The sequence below is a fragment of the Harpia harpyja genome, chromosome 15 (assembly GCF_026419915.1).
Source record: "Harpia harpyja isolate bHarHar1 chromosome 15, bHarHar1 primary haplotype, whole genome shotgun sequence".
Taxonomy (NCBI): domain Eukaryota; kingdom Metazoa; phylum Chordata; class Aves; order Accipitriformes; family Accipitridae; genus Harpia; species Harpia harpyja.
The window spans coordinates 26,811,224-26,825,251 of NC_068954.1; the positions used below are offsets into that span (position 1 = coordinate 26,811,224).

Here is a 14,028-nt window from a genome sequence, read left to right on the forward strand (position 1 = left end):
GTAGACTGTTGTGTGATGACTTCTTTGACTGCCTTTTCTTCCTATCCAAGGCTCTAAAGATCATGTGAGTATAGCATCTATCAAGAAACAAGCAGAGCAGAAAGGAGTGTGCCTAGTTTTGGCTGTCATTTCTACAAAGACAATTGAAAAATGATAGATGAAAAAGGGTTTTATAGTTATTTATTTATTTATCTATATATTTCTTTTAGAAGAGTCTTCTTTTACCAATGTGTGGAGAGGAAGAGAGGGAAAGGATGTGTGTTTTCTTTACTAGGGATTTACTGAGATGCTTAAACTGCCAGCTTTACAAGCTTATGTATTTCTTAATGAATCACAGGTTGACCAGAGAGCACATTCTTGTTTAACAGTAGCAAACATTTTCTGTGTGATTCTGTGTCATCATGCTTCCCCTTCCCTTGCTGGTACATGTAGAACCAGCCTTGTGTGTGAATCACCCCCGAGACAGCAAGAGCCCAGTTGAAGTGGCAGCCGGAGGGTGTGTTATAAACCTTGGCATCCACAGCAGAGCCACCGAGAGGTTCCCCCAGTGCTGCAGTTTCTAATATTGGCCTCCTGACTTTATCGTTGTGAACCAGAGCCAGGTTATTCTTATACAGTCAACTAACAGGCTCCACAAGCACCAGTATGGGTATTAGCTCCATTTTAGATGCTTACCGGTCATTTCTTGTATTTAGGGGTGCTCATAGTGCCTGCTGAAAGTTTTGCAATTCTTTCTGCATTTCAAAAATCCAAGAAGATGTTGTGTTCCCATATTAGAAAAGGAGAGCACACTCTGCATGAGCATATATTAAGATAGTTCAGTCCCAAACACTCAACAGGGAAAGATCAATAGTCATGCTAAAGCACCATTTTAATTTATTGTTCATACGCTTTCTGTCTCTACATAACATGTGGTGCCAGCTAATCATATTTGTCGTTTTACTTGCTTAATAATCTCTGTGAACACAAGTTAGCGCTACCAGGACATAGCTATTTATTTTTGTGGACTTTTTCAGTATGAGCTTTTGGGGTAGAGGGAGCGAGGGGGGAGTGAATGGGGCTGGTAACCAAAATCCCTCCTGAACAATTTGCTGTGATGCCAAACCAACGTTTATTGTTATCGGAGGCAGCTGCCTGCCCTCTCTCCACACTTCTATTTGTGGATTTTCAACAGCTATAAATGGAAACACACGCTGACCAGAAATCACCACAGCACTGCCTGGTATTCTCTCTCCCAACTCCAAAAGTACAGGGATATCTAACATGTAGTCAGGTTAAATCACTTCTGCTCAGGACATTAGGGTGGTTTTTTTTTTTCTTTCCCCTGGGAAATGGAGTTAGGAAAACATGAAAGAAAAGTATCAGGAAGAGAAGCTTTAGAGGAAAAGCAAACGGTAAGATATGTTGAGAAATGTTGATTTTTTAAAATTATTTTTAATTTAATAATAAGAAGGAAAGGGAAATCATCTGTTGTACTTTAGAGGAGTATTTCCCGGCTTCCTTTAACCACTGACCTTGAAGATTAAAACTTCATTCATGTATGTTAAATTCATTATGACGGTACATTTCTATGGAAATTACAGAGATTTGTGAATGCATTTTGTGTGCATGTGAAGTGCAAGAACTGAAATCTAGTTCAATGTTGACTTGTTATTATAACCCAGACTGATAGCTAATAGTCTGTGGTTTTCCTGAATTTTTCTTGAGGGACTATTTCATGTCTTTGTGCATTATTTTCCATAACTTTAGATCAGTAAATGGCAGAAGAAATTGTTTGCCTGTGTCTGGAGCTTACTGAAAAGAGGTGTGACCAAACCAAATTATTAAGAGAAAGTGGAAACAGTCAAAACACAGCTTCTTCCTAATTAGCGTAGGCTTGAAAAGCAATTCGTAATTTGCCTTGCATTAACAAGGTTATTTTCTTGATACCACAAAAAGGGCAGTTTATTCTTGGCTTTGCAAAGCTGCGAAGAAAGGTGGCTATCACTTTTGTTAAGAAAAAAATGAGCACTGAAATTTTTTAGCACTTATCTTAAATAGTGGTGGTACTTGGTTGCTTTGGTTTCATGGTGGGCCAGTGTTTACTCTTGTTTAATCACAACCTTTGCCTCTACTAGCCTCAGTTAAGTGAGACTTGGCAAGCTTGTGTATTAGTTAATAGTTTTAAATACAACTTCACCAAGGCAAGGTGTATGGGGTAGGAAATAGGGGAAGTGCTGAAACTGAAAGGTATGACCTGGCCTTAAAGTACCTTTTCTTTTTTTATGAAAAGAAGTATTTATCTAAAGAGTAATATCCGAAAGAGCATTGCTAGAGCTTCAGCATGCAGTTATAATATGACTATTATCTAATGTTTAACTTGTTCATTTTCTCATTAATGAATTAATACTTTAGACCTCATTTTGAATTTGTGGTTGATATATAAAATGTAAGGAAAACTCTTCAAAATTAAGAACAGTTGTAAAATCCACAAAAGCTTCAGGAAAGCTTTCAAAGGAAACCTTTGAAATTTTGTTCTAGTGCATGTGTGGAGAAAATATATAGCAATGTAATCAGGCAGTATGATTATCTAATTGCGGACTGCATCCTGATGCAAAAAGAATTGAGCAGGCATCCTTAAGTGAGGCTTTTCCAAAATGCAGAACGCTTCATTTGGAACCCTAATGATCTTCTGATGACTTTCTCTGTGTGCATCATTTACTAAGTTTAAGAACGACAAACTGGAGCAAACAGGAACCCCGCTGATGGGAGCCACGTTAATGCCCATGCCAGGTCACCCGCTGTTCAGTAGTTTCAAAACTGAATCCTCCTAACACATCGAGCTGAGAGAGCCCCTGTTAGCAGCGGCAGGTCACATTCCTGCGGGTGCTCGGCGAGGGGGACGGAGGCGGCCCTGGCTCGGCGGGTTTCACGTCACTCTGCTGACAGCAGAGGAATGCCCTGGCCCCACGCCAGTCCTCCCACCCCTTTCCCTGTCCCCTTCCAGCTGAGCCCTAGCCTCCTCTCCGTCCCACCTCTCTCTCTTTTTGCCTGTTTAGTCTTAATGCCTTTCTTTCCGATTGCTAGATGGATTTCACTTTGCTCCCACATTTTTTTCCCTGGTTTTCTACCTCCTGGGCTTTTATTGATTCTGCCCTTTTCTCTTTGTTACATGCAGGTCAGGTCAATGCTCAAACACTGCATGGGAGCAGTGTTAATCTGTGGTACAGATACTATTTGTACATGTTATTGTTGATGTCGGTTCACATATTTAATTTCAGTTTAGCAAATATATAAACTATTTCATATTATAGGTGCCAGGAGGCATCCATTTTCAATATTATAGCCTATAAACTGGATGATACTTTATATATCTGTAACTGGATGATACTTTATTTTTTGATGTATGTTTCATAGGAGCATAGGGTAACTCAGGTGCAAAGGGAGCTCAGGAGGTCTCTCGCCCAGCCTCCTGCTTAAAGCAACTATGGGGTCAGACCAGGCTTCTCAGGGCTTTATCCTGTCAGGTCTTGAAAACCTCCAAGCATGAAAACTGCACAACCTCCAGGCAACATCCACTGCTGGGCTGTCCTCATGAGGAAAAACGTTTCTCCTCTTATCAAGTCAAAATCTCTCTTGTTTCAATTTTTGTCCATTTCTCTTTCCTTCTGCCATGCATAGTTGTAAAAAGCCCTGAGTCCAACTCCTCAATAACCTCCCACAGGGACTGGGGCTGCTGTTAGGTCCCCCTGGAGCCATGCCTCTCCAGGCTGAACAAGCTCAGCTCCTTCAGGCTCTCCTCACAGAGCAAGTGCTCCAGCTCTGACCATCTTGGTGGTCTCCACTGAACTTGCTTCAATCTTTCCAAGTCTGCTATTGGAGGCCCAAAATTGGATGCCCTATTCTAGATGTAATCTAGTGAGTGCTGAGGAGAGGAGGATAATTCCTTCTGTTACTCTGCTGGTTGCGCTCCTGTTAGCGCAGCCCAGGATGCTCTTGGCCGTCTGGGCTGCCAGGGTCCACTGCTGGCTCAGGCTCAGCTCGCTGCACACCAAGACCCCTGGGGTCTCCCCGGCAGAGCTGTTCCCCAGGCAGTCAGGCCCCAGCCTGGATCGCTGACAAGGACCCTCCCTTTCCAGTTCCATAATGCTCCTGTTGGCACATTCCTTCAGCCTGCCATGGCCCCTCTGAATGGCAGCCCTGCCCTCAGGCAGGACTCTTCCGCCCAGTTTGTTATCTGCAAATCTGGTGAGTGCCTTGCATCACCTCCTCTGGGTCATTGATGAAGATGTTAAACAGGACAGGTCTCAGTACAGAGCCCTGCAGCACTCATTACTACCCTCCAAGAAGCATTAACCATGAATGTCTGAGCCCAATCATCCAACCACCTTTTTAGCCATCTACTTGTCTACCACCCAGGCTGTCACGTCCTAGCATGGATATGAGAATACCGTGGGAAACAGTGTTGGAGGCAAGTCAGGGTAAATGACATCCGCTGCTCTCCCCTCGTTCACAAATCCAGTCACTTTATCATAGAAGGCAATCAGGTTGGTCTGGTATGATTTCCCCTTGGTAAATCCAAGTGCTGTTCCCAACCACATTCTTCCCACAGGCAGGTATGGGTGGAGTTAACTCCCTGCCTTGATCCTCATCCACTCCTGGTTGCTCTCCTCCTCTCTGACCCCTGCTGCTGAGCACAGAGGTCTGGGAGACCTTGTTGGTGAGGCTGAGGGAAAGACATCACTGAGTCACCCCAGCCTTATCTGTACCTGCTTCCACCTCCTGTGCTGCTTTTTTGCACTGCAGCTTAGTTACAAACTCCCTGTTTATCCACGCTGGTGTCCTGGTAAGTCTGCTTGTCTTCCTGAATGTCAGCATGGACAGTCTTGCATGTGTAAGAGGTTGTTTTCACAGACATGATGGCTTTCCCAAGCTCCTTGTGTTTCCAAGGTGCTGCCCATGGGTTCCCACTTGCCAGCTCCTGGATAAGCCAAAGTCAGCTCTCCTAAAGCCCAGGATCTGTGCTCTGGCACTTGCCTTCCTCAGTCCCCCACAAGATCTCCAGCTTCACAGTCACTACAGCCAAGCCTGCCACCGAGTATCACATCCCCAGCCACTTCTTCCTTGTTTCTGAGCAACAGATCCAGCTGTGCACAACCCTGGTTGGCCTGTCCAGTGCCTGTATCAAGAAGCTATCCTTGACACCCTCCAGAAATCCTCTGGATTGCTTGCATCCTGCCCTTTTGTTCTCCAGCAGGTGTTAGGGAAGCTAAAGTCTCTTGTAAAAAACAGGGTCTGTGATCCAGATACTTCCTTGAGTTGTTTAAAGAAGTTGTTGTGAGGAGCGTTGTCCACTTCCTTACCCCAGTCGTCCTGTCTGTAGCCCAGTCCCACCGTGGTGTCACCCTCACTGACCTCTCCTCTGATCCTGACCTACAAGTGCTCACCCAGCCCTACAAGAGCTCCCCACATTTGAGCTGCTGCTTCACACAGAAAGATCCTCTCCTCCTTATCTTCCCTGTTCTGTCTTTCTGAAGAACCTGTGTCCATCCATTGCAGCACTATAGCCATGTGAGCTATCCCACCACATCTCAGTTATTTCTACAGTGTCAGAGTTCTATGACCTAAATATATTTATGTGAGACAAATCTTGGGGTTTTATACCTTGTTAAAAAATATTTCTACCTATTTTCAAAAGAGCAAAGTCTATATCATCCTGAAAATACTCTGATTGCAGTATGACAATTAAATAGAGACCAGTTCATGCACAAAGTATAACCTCCATAGAGGACAACCTCACAAACAGTTTTATTAAGTGGTATTGTATCTTTACTTTCACTGCTTACTGTGGATGAGATAAATAATATAAAATTCTCTACCACTTCAGGCTATTTCACTTAATATTTGTGAAATTTATTGTTAAAGAATTCTTGTCCATGCTTCCTGGAGGAAGACTCCTTGGTGGTCAGAATCCTGAAGAGAGTCTTTGTGTGGAGCTGGCTGTGGAAATGGAAGATAATGGAGGCCCCATTTTGTGATGGGAAAATAGAATGACTCACTATAAAATAGACTGGACTAAGCAGATGGACTCAATTTTCCTTTTCATAGTTTTGGTTTTAGCATAGCTCAGAAGGATGGAGTAATTCTAGAGTTTCCCTGTTGAAACGACAGGTCAGCTCAAAATAGTCTGTTTATATTCTGAAGTCCTCCTCCGTTAAGGCGTATTGCCTCTGTTATTTGAAATTATTTTAATTATACTTCACGCTTGTCTGTTTCCTATTTGATCTCTTCTCTCCCCATGAAAATACAGCACATGAAGTATTGCATTTAAAATAATGTTTACATTGGTATGTTTAACAGGGAACATTCAATCTTCATACTTCAGTTTGCATTTATAAGAGGTTCTTTTACTTTCCTATTACTTGAAGTAGCTATCAAGAAAAGAACAGTCATATGGAGAAAATAAATTAAACCAAATGAATATATGAATCAGAAAGAATGCCCTGCACTGCTTGAAATGGCATTAAGGTTAGTTTTTGGATGAGAGGATGTGCTCTCTAAGAAAGGGCTGCAGGACTTCATTCAGAGCATTAGCGTTTGCTTTTCACAAACAGTATGTGGGTGCAGCTCATACAGAGTGAGGCAGTGTGGATCAAGCCCGCCCAAGTGAAATAACGATTAATCTTTGTACACTGGTAGCCACAGAAAGAGTCCTGTCAAGATCAGGTCCTCTCTGTGGGAAGTGTGGGAGAAGACGGCCCGTTTCCTGAAGTTTGCCACCTAAGGGAGCCCAAACAGAATGGAGGCCTGTGACTGATATGGTGATGACTGGCCTTGCTTGCAGGTTTAGTTGTTGATTTGACTGTGTGTAGACCAGGCGAGAAGTGAGTATGGGACGGGAAGGGTTGTTTCAAGAGCGGAAGGGAAGAGGAGGAGAGCTGGGTGGGGGTGGGCATGGCAGGAGGAGCCGGGTACAATCACCCCCCATGGCGACATCTTCTACCAGATCACCCTCGCTCTTGTGAGGCGAGGGCTGGCGTCAGAGAGGCAGAGATGGCAGCACAGCCTCTGGGCTCAGGCTGTCCCTGCAAGTCCCCAGCAAGTGTTTCTTTGTGCAGATATAGGGAGTCGAATGCCCGGACAACAGGATCATCTTCGGCAACAGCAGAAATCTCTACAGCTGAGTAACAACAGAATGGCCGCTTCTGCCCACGGCATTGGGGAGGAACTGTGCTCATGCCTGTGTGACACACCAGCCCTTGAGCCTCGCCTCCCGGTGTCCACAAGCAAATGCCCTTCCAGATTCACTGCAGTGGGTGGGGGAAGTGAGCCTGGAAAGAGTGAGATGGGAGGGACGTGCTAGCTGCTCAAGGGAAGCAACTTGCATTGGAGTCTGGAGAGGGGCACGTCCACAGGTTCCTCGTGCATCAGGTATCTCGCATCTGTGCACGGCTCAGGGTCTGCATGCTTGTACACGTCTAGCCAGGACAGCGGTGTAAGATCACAGAACAGCACTGCTGAGGTCAGCCAGGCATCTTCTTTTTCTGCGGAGAGAGGAGATGACAATCACTGCGGGTGAGAATGGCAGAGATTCAGAGGAGGTGAAATACAGTGGTACAGCTCGAAGTGCAGAACATATAGGTGCTTCAGCAGGTTATGCTCTGTGAGAAAGCCAGTGGCACATATACGGAGGACTGCTAGATACAAACCCTTCATCCTCTTTGCCTGTTCTCTCCCTTAACAGAGGACAGGCTGGTGGCTGCTAGGCTGCCAGTTTACATGATTCAGATGAGAGGTAAAATGAGACTTTTGTTTAAATCCTCTTTCTTAACTGGTTTACTTTACACCTTGACTTTTCTACTTCTGCCTCCTCTAGGAACACACCTACCCAGAAAAGAAACTCCTAAAAATACATTGCCTGCCTGAATCCATTCCTCAGTTTGATGATTCAGTACTGAAGCATGAGCATCATGCTCATCTGTAGCATAGCATATGAAACTAAACAAGCACACATACTTACTACAGAGTCAGAGAAGGTTTTATGTGTGTATACATTTAAATGATTCCTGTTTATCTAAGAGGAAAGCTTTATTTCTTGCTCTGGAGGTTGTTTGTGACCTCCTCTGGGAGCTTCTGTCATGCAGCTGAGTTTGGCTGGGTGAGTTGCCACACTTAAGGTATTTTGTGCTACCTTGTCCCAAACTACAGCAGCCTCGGCTAAAAGGATTGGTCATGGGAGACACTTTCAAATATCCTTGAGCTTTGAAGATCAGGACTGAGGCTTCGTAGTGGCTACAGCAAGAAACTGATAAGATCCTAGCATGGAGGCAATCGCATCTTGCTGTGCAGGTATAAGAAGATGGCCAAGACAGCACCCCAGCTAAAGGATCAGTATTTCCTCTTGCAAACCTAGAGTTGAGGCATTCCTGCCTGGCGCTCTGGAGGCAAGGATTACTCCAGCAAGTGATCACCGAGGAGGAAGGAATAAACTTGGAGGCTGCAAGTAGCAGCATATTTTTAGCACTGTTGATGTGACATTAAGCAGGACCAAAGCAAGTGGGAAGCACTGAATCCTGGTCTGCCCTCCTTTCTAATCCCATCACTTAGCTCTCGCCTTACTTGAGCTTATGCTACCTTTTCTTCAACCTAATGCCAGTCATACAGAGGCACTGCTGGAATGCTTGAGGTAGCCTTTGGTTGCATCAGTGGGAAAAGAGCTATCCTGGAGAGATGTCAGCAGTGCATTTTTGGTTGGACGTTACGTGAAACATTACCATGCAAACTCGCGCAGGGATTCTGAAGAGGAGGGCAGCAGATTCCTGCAGGGACTTGAATGTGATGGTAAAAGAGGCTTGTTAGGAACGAGTAGCAATTGTATATTTTAACTTTTTGGGGTGAGGAAAGATAAGAGCCCCTGTAACAGCTGGATCAACAGCTGTATCAAAGTCATGCAGGGCAATTCAGATGATTGCATTTTGAGGGAGGCAGCAAAGAAAGGAGTATTAGCATGGAGAGACAGCCCCTGCTGATGAATTAAAACAGTTCTGGGAAATGTTTCTAGGCACTGGAACTCTCCTGAATTCAGTTGAATGGAAGATTGGTCTGTGGTGCGGTATTGGTTTGGTACTTCTCTGAATGATACCACCATGTAGCTTGAAATTTCCAGAAATAAGTTTGGATATAGAGACTATTATTCAGAAAAATCATGTGTTTTCAAAAGATATTCCTCAGGAATGTGGGAGTGAGTTATGAGTGATACTTGGGAAGATGTTCACTATCCATTTCTGCTGCTAACACTGAAATTTGGGATGGACACTAGGAAAAGCTCCTTCGTTAGAAGTGTAGGGCAGCACTGGAACAACCAGGGAATTTGTGGACTACCCACCCTGGGAAATTTTCAGGACTTAACTATATGAAGCCATGGCTGGCTTGACCTAGCTTTGGCAGTAGTCTTACTTTGAGTCGGTTGCTGGAGTGGATCACCTCTGGAGGTCCCTTCCAAACAACATTTCTTTCATTCTTCGATTTTGAAGCTGCACTACTGCATTTGTCACGAAACATGCTAACAGCTTTTTCCATCTGCAAGACACCTTTAACACATTTAACATGGATACACAATGAGACTGTACTTATCATTAAGACCTCCTCATTCTTGCATTATAAACATACCGCTTTCAATTCACTGTCCTTTGAATTCTGAAAGCACTCAATAATACAGCAGTGGCATTAAATCTGTTACTTTGATATGAATTCTTGGAAACAGAGCTACTTGAAAATGAACAGAATAAAAGGAAAGAAGTGATTAATGAAAAGGAGAAAGAAGGTGGACATTAACTGAGCTAGACCTCGAGAGCAACAGGCAGACAAGCAATAAGATACTTCCATGTTTGCTTTGTATCAACTATGAATTGCATAACATTTCAGTATGTTTTGCCCATATTGCCTCCCTGGATACACCATCAGATTCTATTTAAAGGCTGGTAATTAAGGATTGCATCTCAAAATAAGTTTCCTAAATGCATTTTAGACATTGAGTCTGAACACCTTATGCGCTAACTTATCCAGAAAAAACTAAGTCTTTCAAAGGAAAATGATTGAAATATCAGGGCATTTGTTTTTTCTGCTTGTCTTTGAAATAAGACTGGTGTCATGGCAGCAATGAACAATAACTTCATTGATATTTCTCCAAAAAGTGAATTAATTTGATCAGAGCATTTTATCAAAAGTTTTCTCCTAAGGCAGGCAGTGGTTACTTTTTCTCTCTCTTTTTATAAAAAATTTGGTCATATAATGTACTGTTGACTATTAAAGGAACTCTAAATAATGCATCAAATCTCTGTCAAGTGATGTTTGGGTTTTTTTCATCTCTCCTTGAGGAGAAGATTCCATTGGATGAGGAGAAGTGGGAATAGGGTGGCTTATATTTCACTTTTTAAATATATAGTCTGCTGCACTGATGTTAGCAAAGGCAGGTTGAAGAAATGCAACCTGTGTGTGGAGAGAGTTTGTCCTGCAGGCAAATGACGAGGCACTGGTAAGTACCTACTGCTTCCTAACAGGATGGAAAATGGAGCAATGCCTGGTGGTCCTTAGTTTCTAGGACCATCCACAACCTCTGATTCCTGTTGTTTCTCCTTTATAGCTGAGCACTACTACCCTAATTGCCTAAGTTCCGTTGTATCAAGGGAGCAGAGCTGCAACTCTTTTCCTGCCATAGACAGTCTTCTGTCTATGGCAGGAAAAAAGAAGTGTGCCAGCTTATCAACCCACTACATTGCATGCTAAGTGCTGTAGTAGGCAATCTGCAGCCTTCCCTGCCTTTCTAGGAGTCAAATGCTGTGTCAGTCCAAGTGGAGAGAGACCAGGGAGCACATTCTGGTGTGCCGAGGCACGGGAGTTACTGTAATAAAGCCCTGCAAATGCCATTGCAGCATACACAATACTGCACAGCCAAATCTGCAGGCCAACATGTGTTCAGAAGTAGAAAGCTTTCCACAATGATTTTGCGTTTTCACATGAAATTTTTGCTCACACCTAATTTTTTAATGTTTATCATGAAATCGATAGCTGAACTATCAGATGTCTTGTCCAGTAGCAAAACCTGCATCTTACATTTTGGCAGTGGTCATCCTGTCATCAGATCTATATGATGATGTTGTTTTAAGACAAGAGTGATCTTGATTGAATGTGATGGTCATACAGGGAACCTTTCTGCATTAAATTCTTCATTGTTGAGAGTTAACCGGTAGCTTTTTCCAAAGGACTGATAGTGACATATAGTACATACTGCAAAGTACTTTCTGATGGTGTTTTTACTATATTCATCCCTAGCTGGTAAGCTTAAAAGGATTAATTAAGTATAGATTGAACTAATGAAGATCCATTCTTGAGGAAAAGGGACAAAAGCAGATTTCTGAATTTAGGTGAAAAATTAATTTTGCTCAACAGCTTTTAGTTTGTTCAGGATTCTGAAAAGCCGAAAGCAGCAGGCCAAAGCTTTTCATATCTTGGATTGTACAAATTAATATATTCATACTCCAGAACTGACATATTTACAGAAATCCAAAAAACAATTTCACATTTGTCTCTATGGGACAGAAATCGAATCATTACCATTCTGTCTTTGCTGTTTCATGTTTCTTATCTTGATCATGAAGAAAACTGGAAATCAAACATGGGAAAATTATAGGAATTTTTAATGCTATGTTTTTAAATAATGTGAAATAAATAATTTGGATTCACTTGAATGACTTAAAATTGAAGATTCTGGAAAAAGCCATCAAAATTTTTTTTCCCTGTTGAATAGATTTAAAATTGTTTTCATAGTGGTTCTGTACATCTCACAAAAAGTTACTGACAGCACATTTATCATCATTTTACTGCTTATAAATATAGCTGTTGGTGATGATTTTATATAACAAACACGCTAGAAAAAAATCATTAGATTTTTCAGCCTGAAGCAAGAACTAAGTAATTTAATATCCTTTAGTAAATGCACCTTGAAATACATCCAAATCAAAAGCCAGACATCAGCTGAACTAAGTGATAATCAAACAAAGAGATGGTAATTCTTAGCAAAGCTCCTGAGCCAAAACTGGGCGCTCTCTTTCAGTCTGAGACAACAAGAGCAAAATGCAAAGTATTTGTATTTTAAATCCCAGCAGAGAAAAGGACATGATTTGTCTCTCTTGCTCTGTTTTTCTTTAGCGGATAATGTTTTCACTAATGTCATAAAACTGGTCTTAGTTGAAAATACAGCAGCCTTCATTATAGTTAAGTTATTTACAATCTATTAGGTGAACTGACAATGATATTTGCATATAAAAAAAAAATCCCAAGAAACTGTCAGTGGTTTATTTGTGATGAGAAGAGTAGCTAAACCTAAGAAAGATTTTTGTTTGTTTGGTTTTGGTTTTTTTCATAGCAAGGTATCCTAGTTTATAGTGTCTTTTTCTGTGAAAGAAAGTGTATTCCTGTAATGAAGTCAGCCCTCAGTTCCTCCCAGTTTCAAAGGAGCAGAAGTCAGGACTGAGGGGCTCTAAGGTTGCAAACCTCGCCAATGACTTGTGGTGACACAGTGCTGCATCGTGTGATGGATTGCCTGGGGTTTTTAGGGGCTCCAGTATTTATGGCTTCTAAGAATCTACATCTGAAAAAGTCCACTTTAAAGTTTGGAAATTAGGATTATCTGAGGAAATTTAATTTTCCCTTTATTTTATTTGTAAGTGTTATGACATAAAAGTCAATAACAGAATTATGGGCTATTTCTTTCTTCTCAAATGGTGGTTGTGCTTAGGAATCACCACCACCAGCTACATCAGGACATGATGTGATCAGAACAAAAGAGCAGTTACCCTCAATGGTAAGTAAAATACAGTAAAATAAAACCTAATATTTCATCCTTCTGTTTACAATTGAATATTTTTGCATTTTTCAGAACATGTGCTTCCTGACATATACAAGAAAATGTAAGTCAAATGGTTGAGATGTCCAAAGAGAAGGAAACTTGGCATTTTTACCATCCCACACAAAGGCAGTCAAAGGGATGAATTCAGAAAACGGTTCTGCACACTGCAAAGTGCTCTCAGAAATTACCCACTGGCAGGAAGGGGCGTGGGTGGCACTGTCAAAATTACTAGGGACAAGTTAAAGTTGTGTCTTAAACCCAGCAAAATTTGTGGATATTAGTCATTTTTTTAGACGTAGAAATGATCACACCACTTGACTTCCTAGGAACACTGTATTAGTGCCTCTGTGAAGTGCTTGAGTACTGCAGATGTGAGTGTCATGAAAAAGTCTGAAAATAAATTTCCTGATGCTCTCTGCAGTGTAAGGCTTAGGAGGGCTGTAAGACCAGGCACTGCAGTGTCAAGATGTGCTTTGACACATGTTGATGTTGATTTTCAGAATATACAATGGTGTAACAATCAATATTACATACTCCTTAAAATTCAGAACTTTTAAACTCATTTGAAATGTTGACCTTAGTATTCTGAAAGCATCTTTTTTCTGATTTATGCACAACTTTCTTGATAGGAAATGCTCTTAAGAACAGAATTACTTACATAGTCTTATTTTTGTTGTGTGTTGTAGATATCTAGTAAAATACTATTTGTCTATGAAATTTTGTCTTATAATGTTGCAATTAATGTTCCTGAGTTCTGTTTTTATTACTATTTCTTGTACAAAATCTTACAGATTTAGATGTTCCTCCATTAATGGTGCAGGAGAGGATTTAAGTATTTCAGTTGTCTTCTTTCGGACTTCTTAAACAAGAACAATTTGTTCCAATAGTGGAATTATCTTTGAAATAACAGCTTTTACATAAAATGTAAATAGTTACCAGTAATTATCTCACTGAGCTATCTCAGGGTAGCAGTAATTCAGTTCAATAGTTGTTTGTCTTCCTTTGTAAGTGCAGAGATATATCATAGTCTTATCCTGTAGTTACCTTATTTTTAATGTCTGTGAGGGTACAATTTCTAAATGGCTATCCAGCAGCTTACATGTGTAATCCAAGAATTTATCAAATATTCATTGCATGTAAAT

The 14,028-nt window shown here is 41.6% G+C and overlaps 1 protein-coding gene across 9 annotated transcripts in view; it reads left to right on the top strand.

Moving 5' to 3' along the window:
- The first annotated feature begins 1,200 nt into the window (after positions 1-1,200).
- Positions 1,201-14,028, top strand: part of MLIP (muscular LMNA interacting protein) — a 114,563-nt gene continuing 101,735 nt past the window's right edge. For 3 of the 9 annotated variants that reach the window (XM_052809220.1, XM_052809223.1, XM_052809225.1), the window contains exon 1: positions 1,203-1,394. In XM_052809220.1, the coding sequence (XP_052665180.1) occupies positions 1,332-1,394 (63 nt within the window). In that variant the 5' untranslated portion in view covers positions 1,203-1,331. Of the gene's footprint in view, positions 1,395-14,028 lie in introns of all 9 variants that reach the window. The other 6 variants (XM_052809224.1, XM_052809226.1, XM_052809228.1 and 3 more) reach the window with 4 other exon arrangements.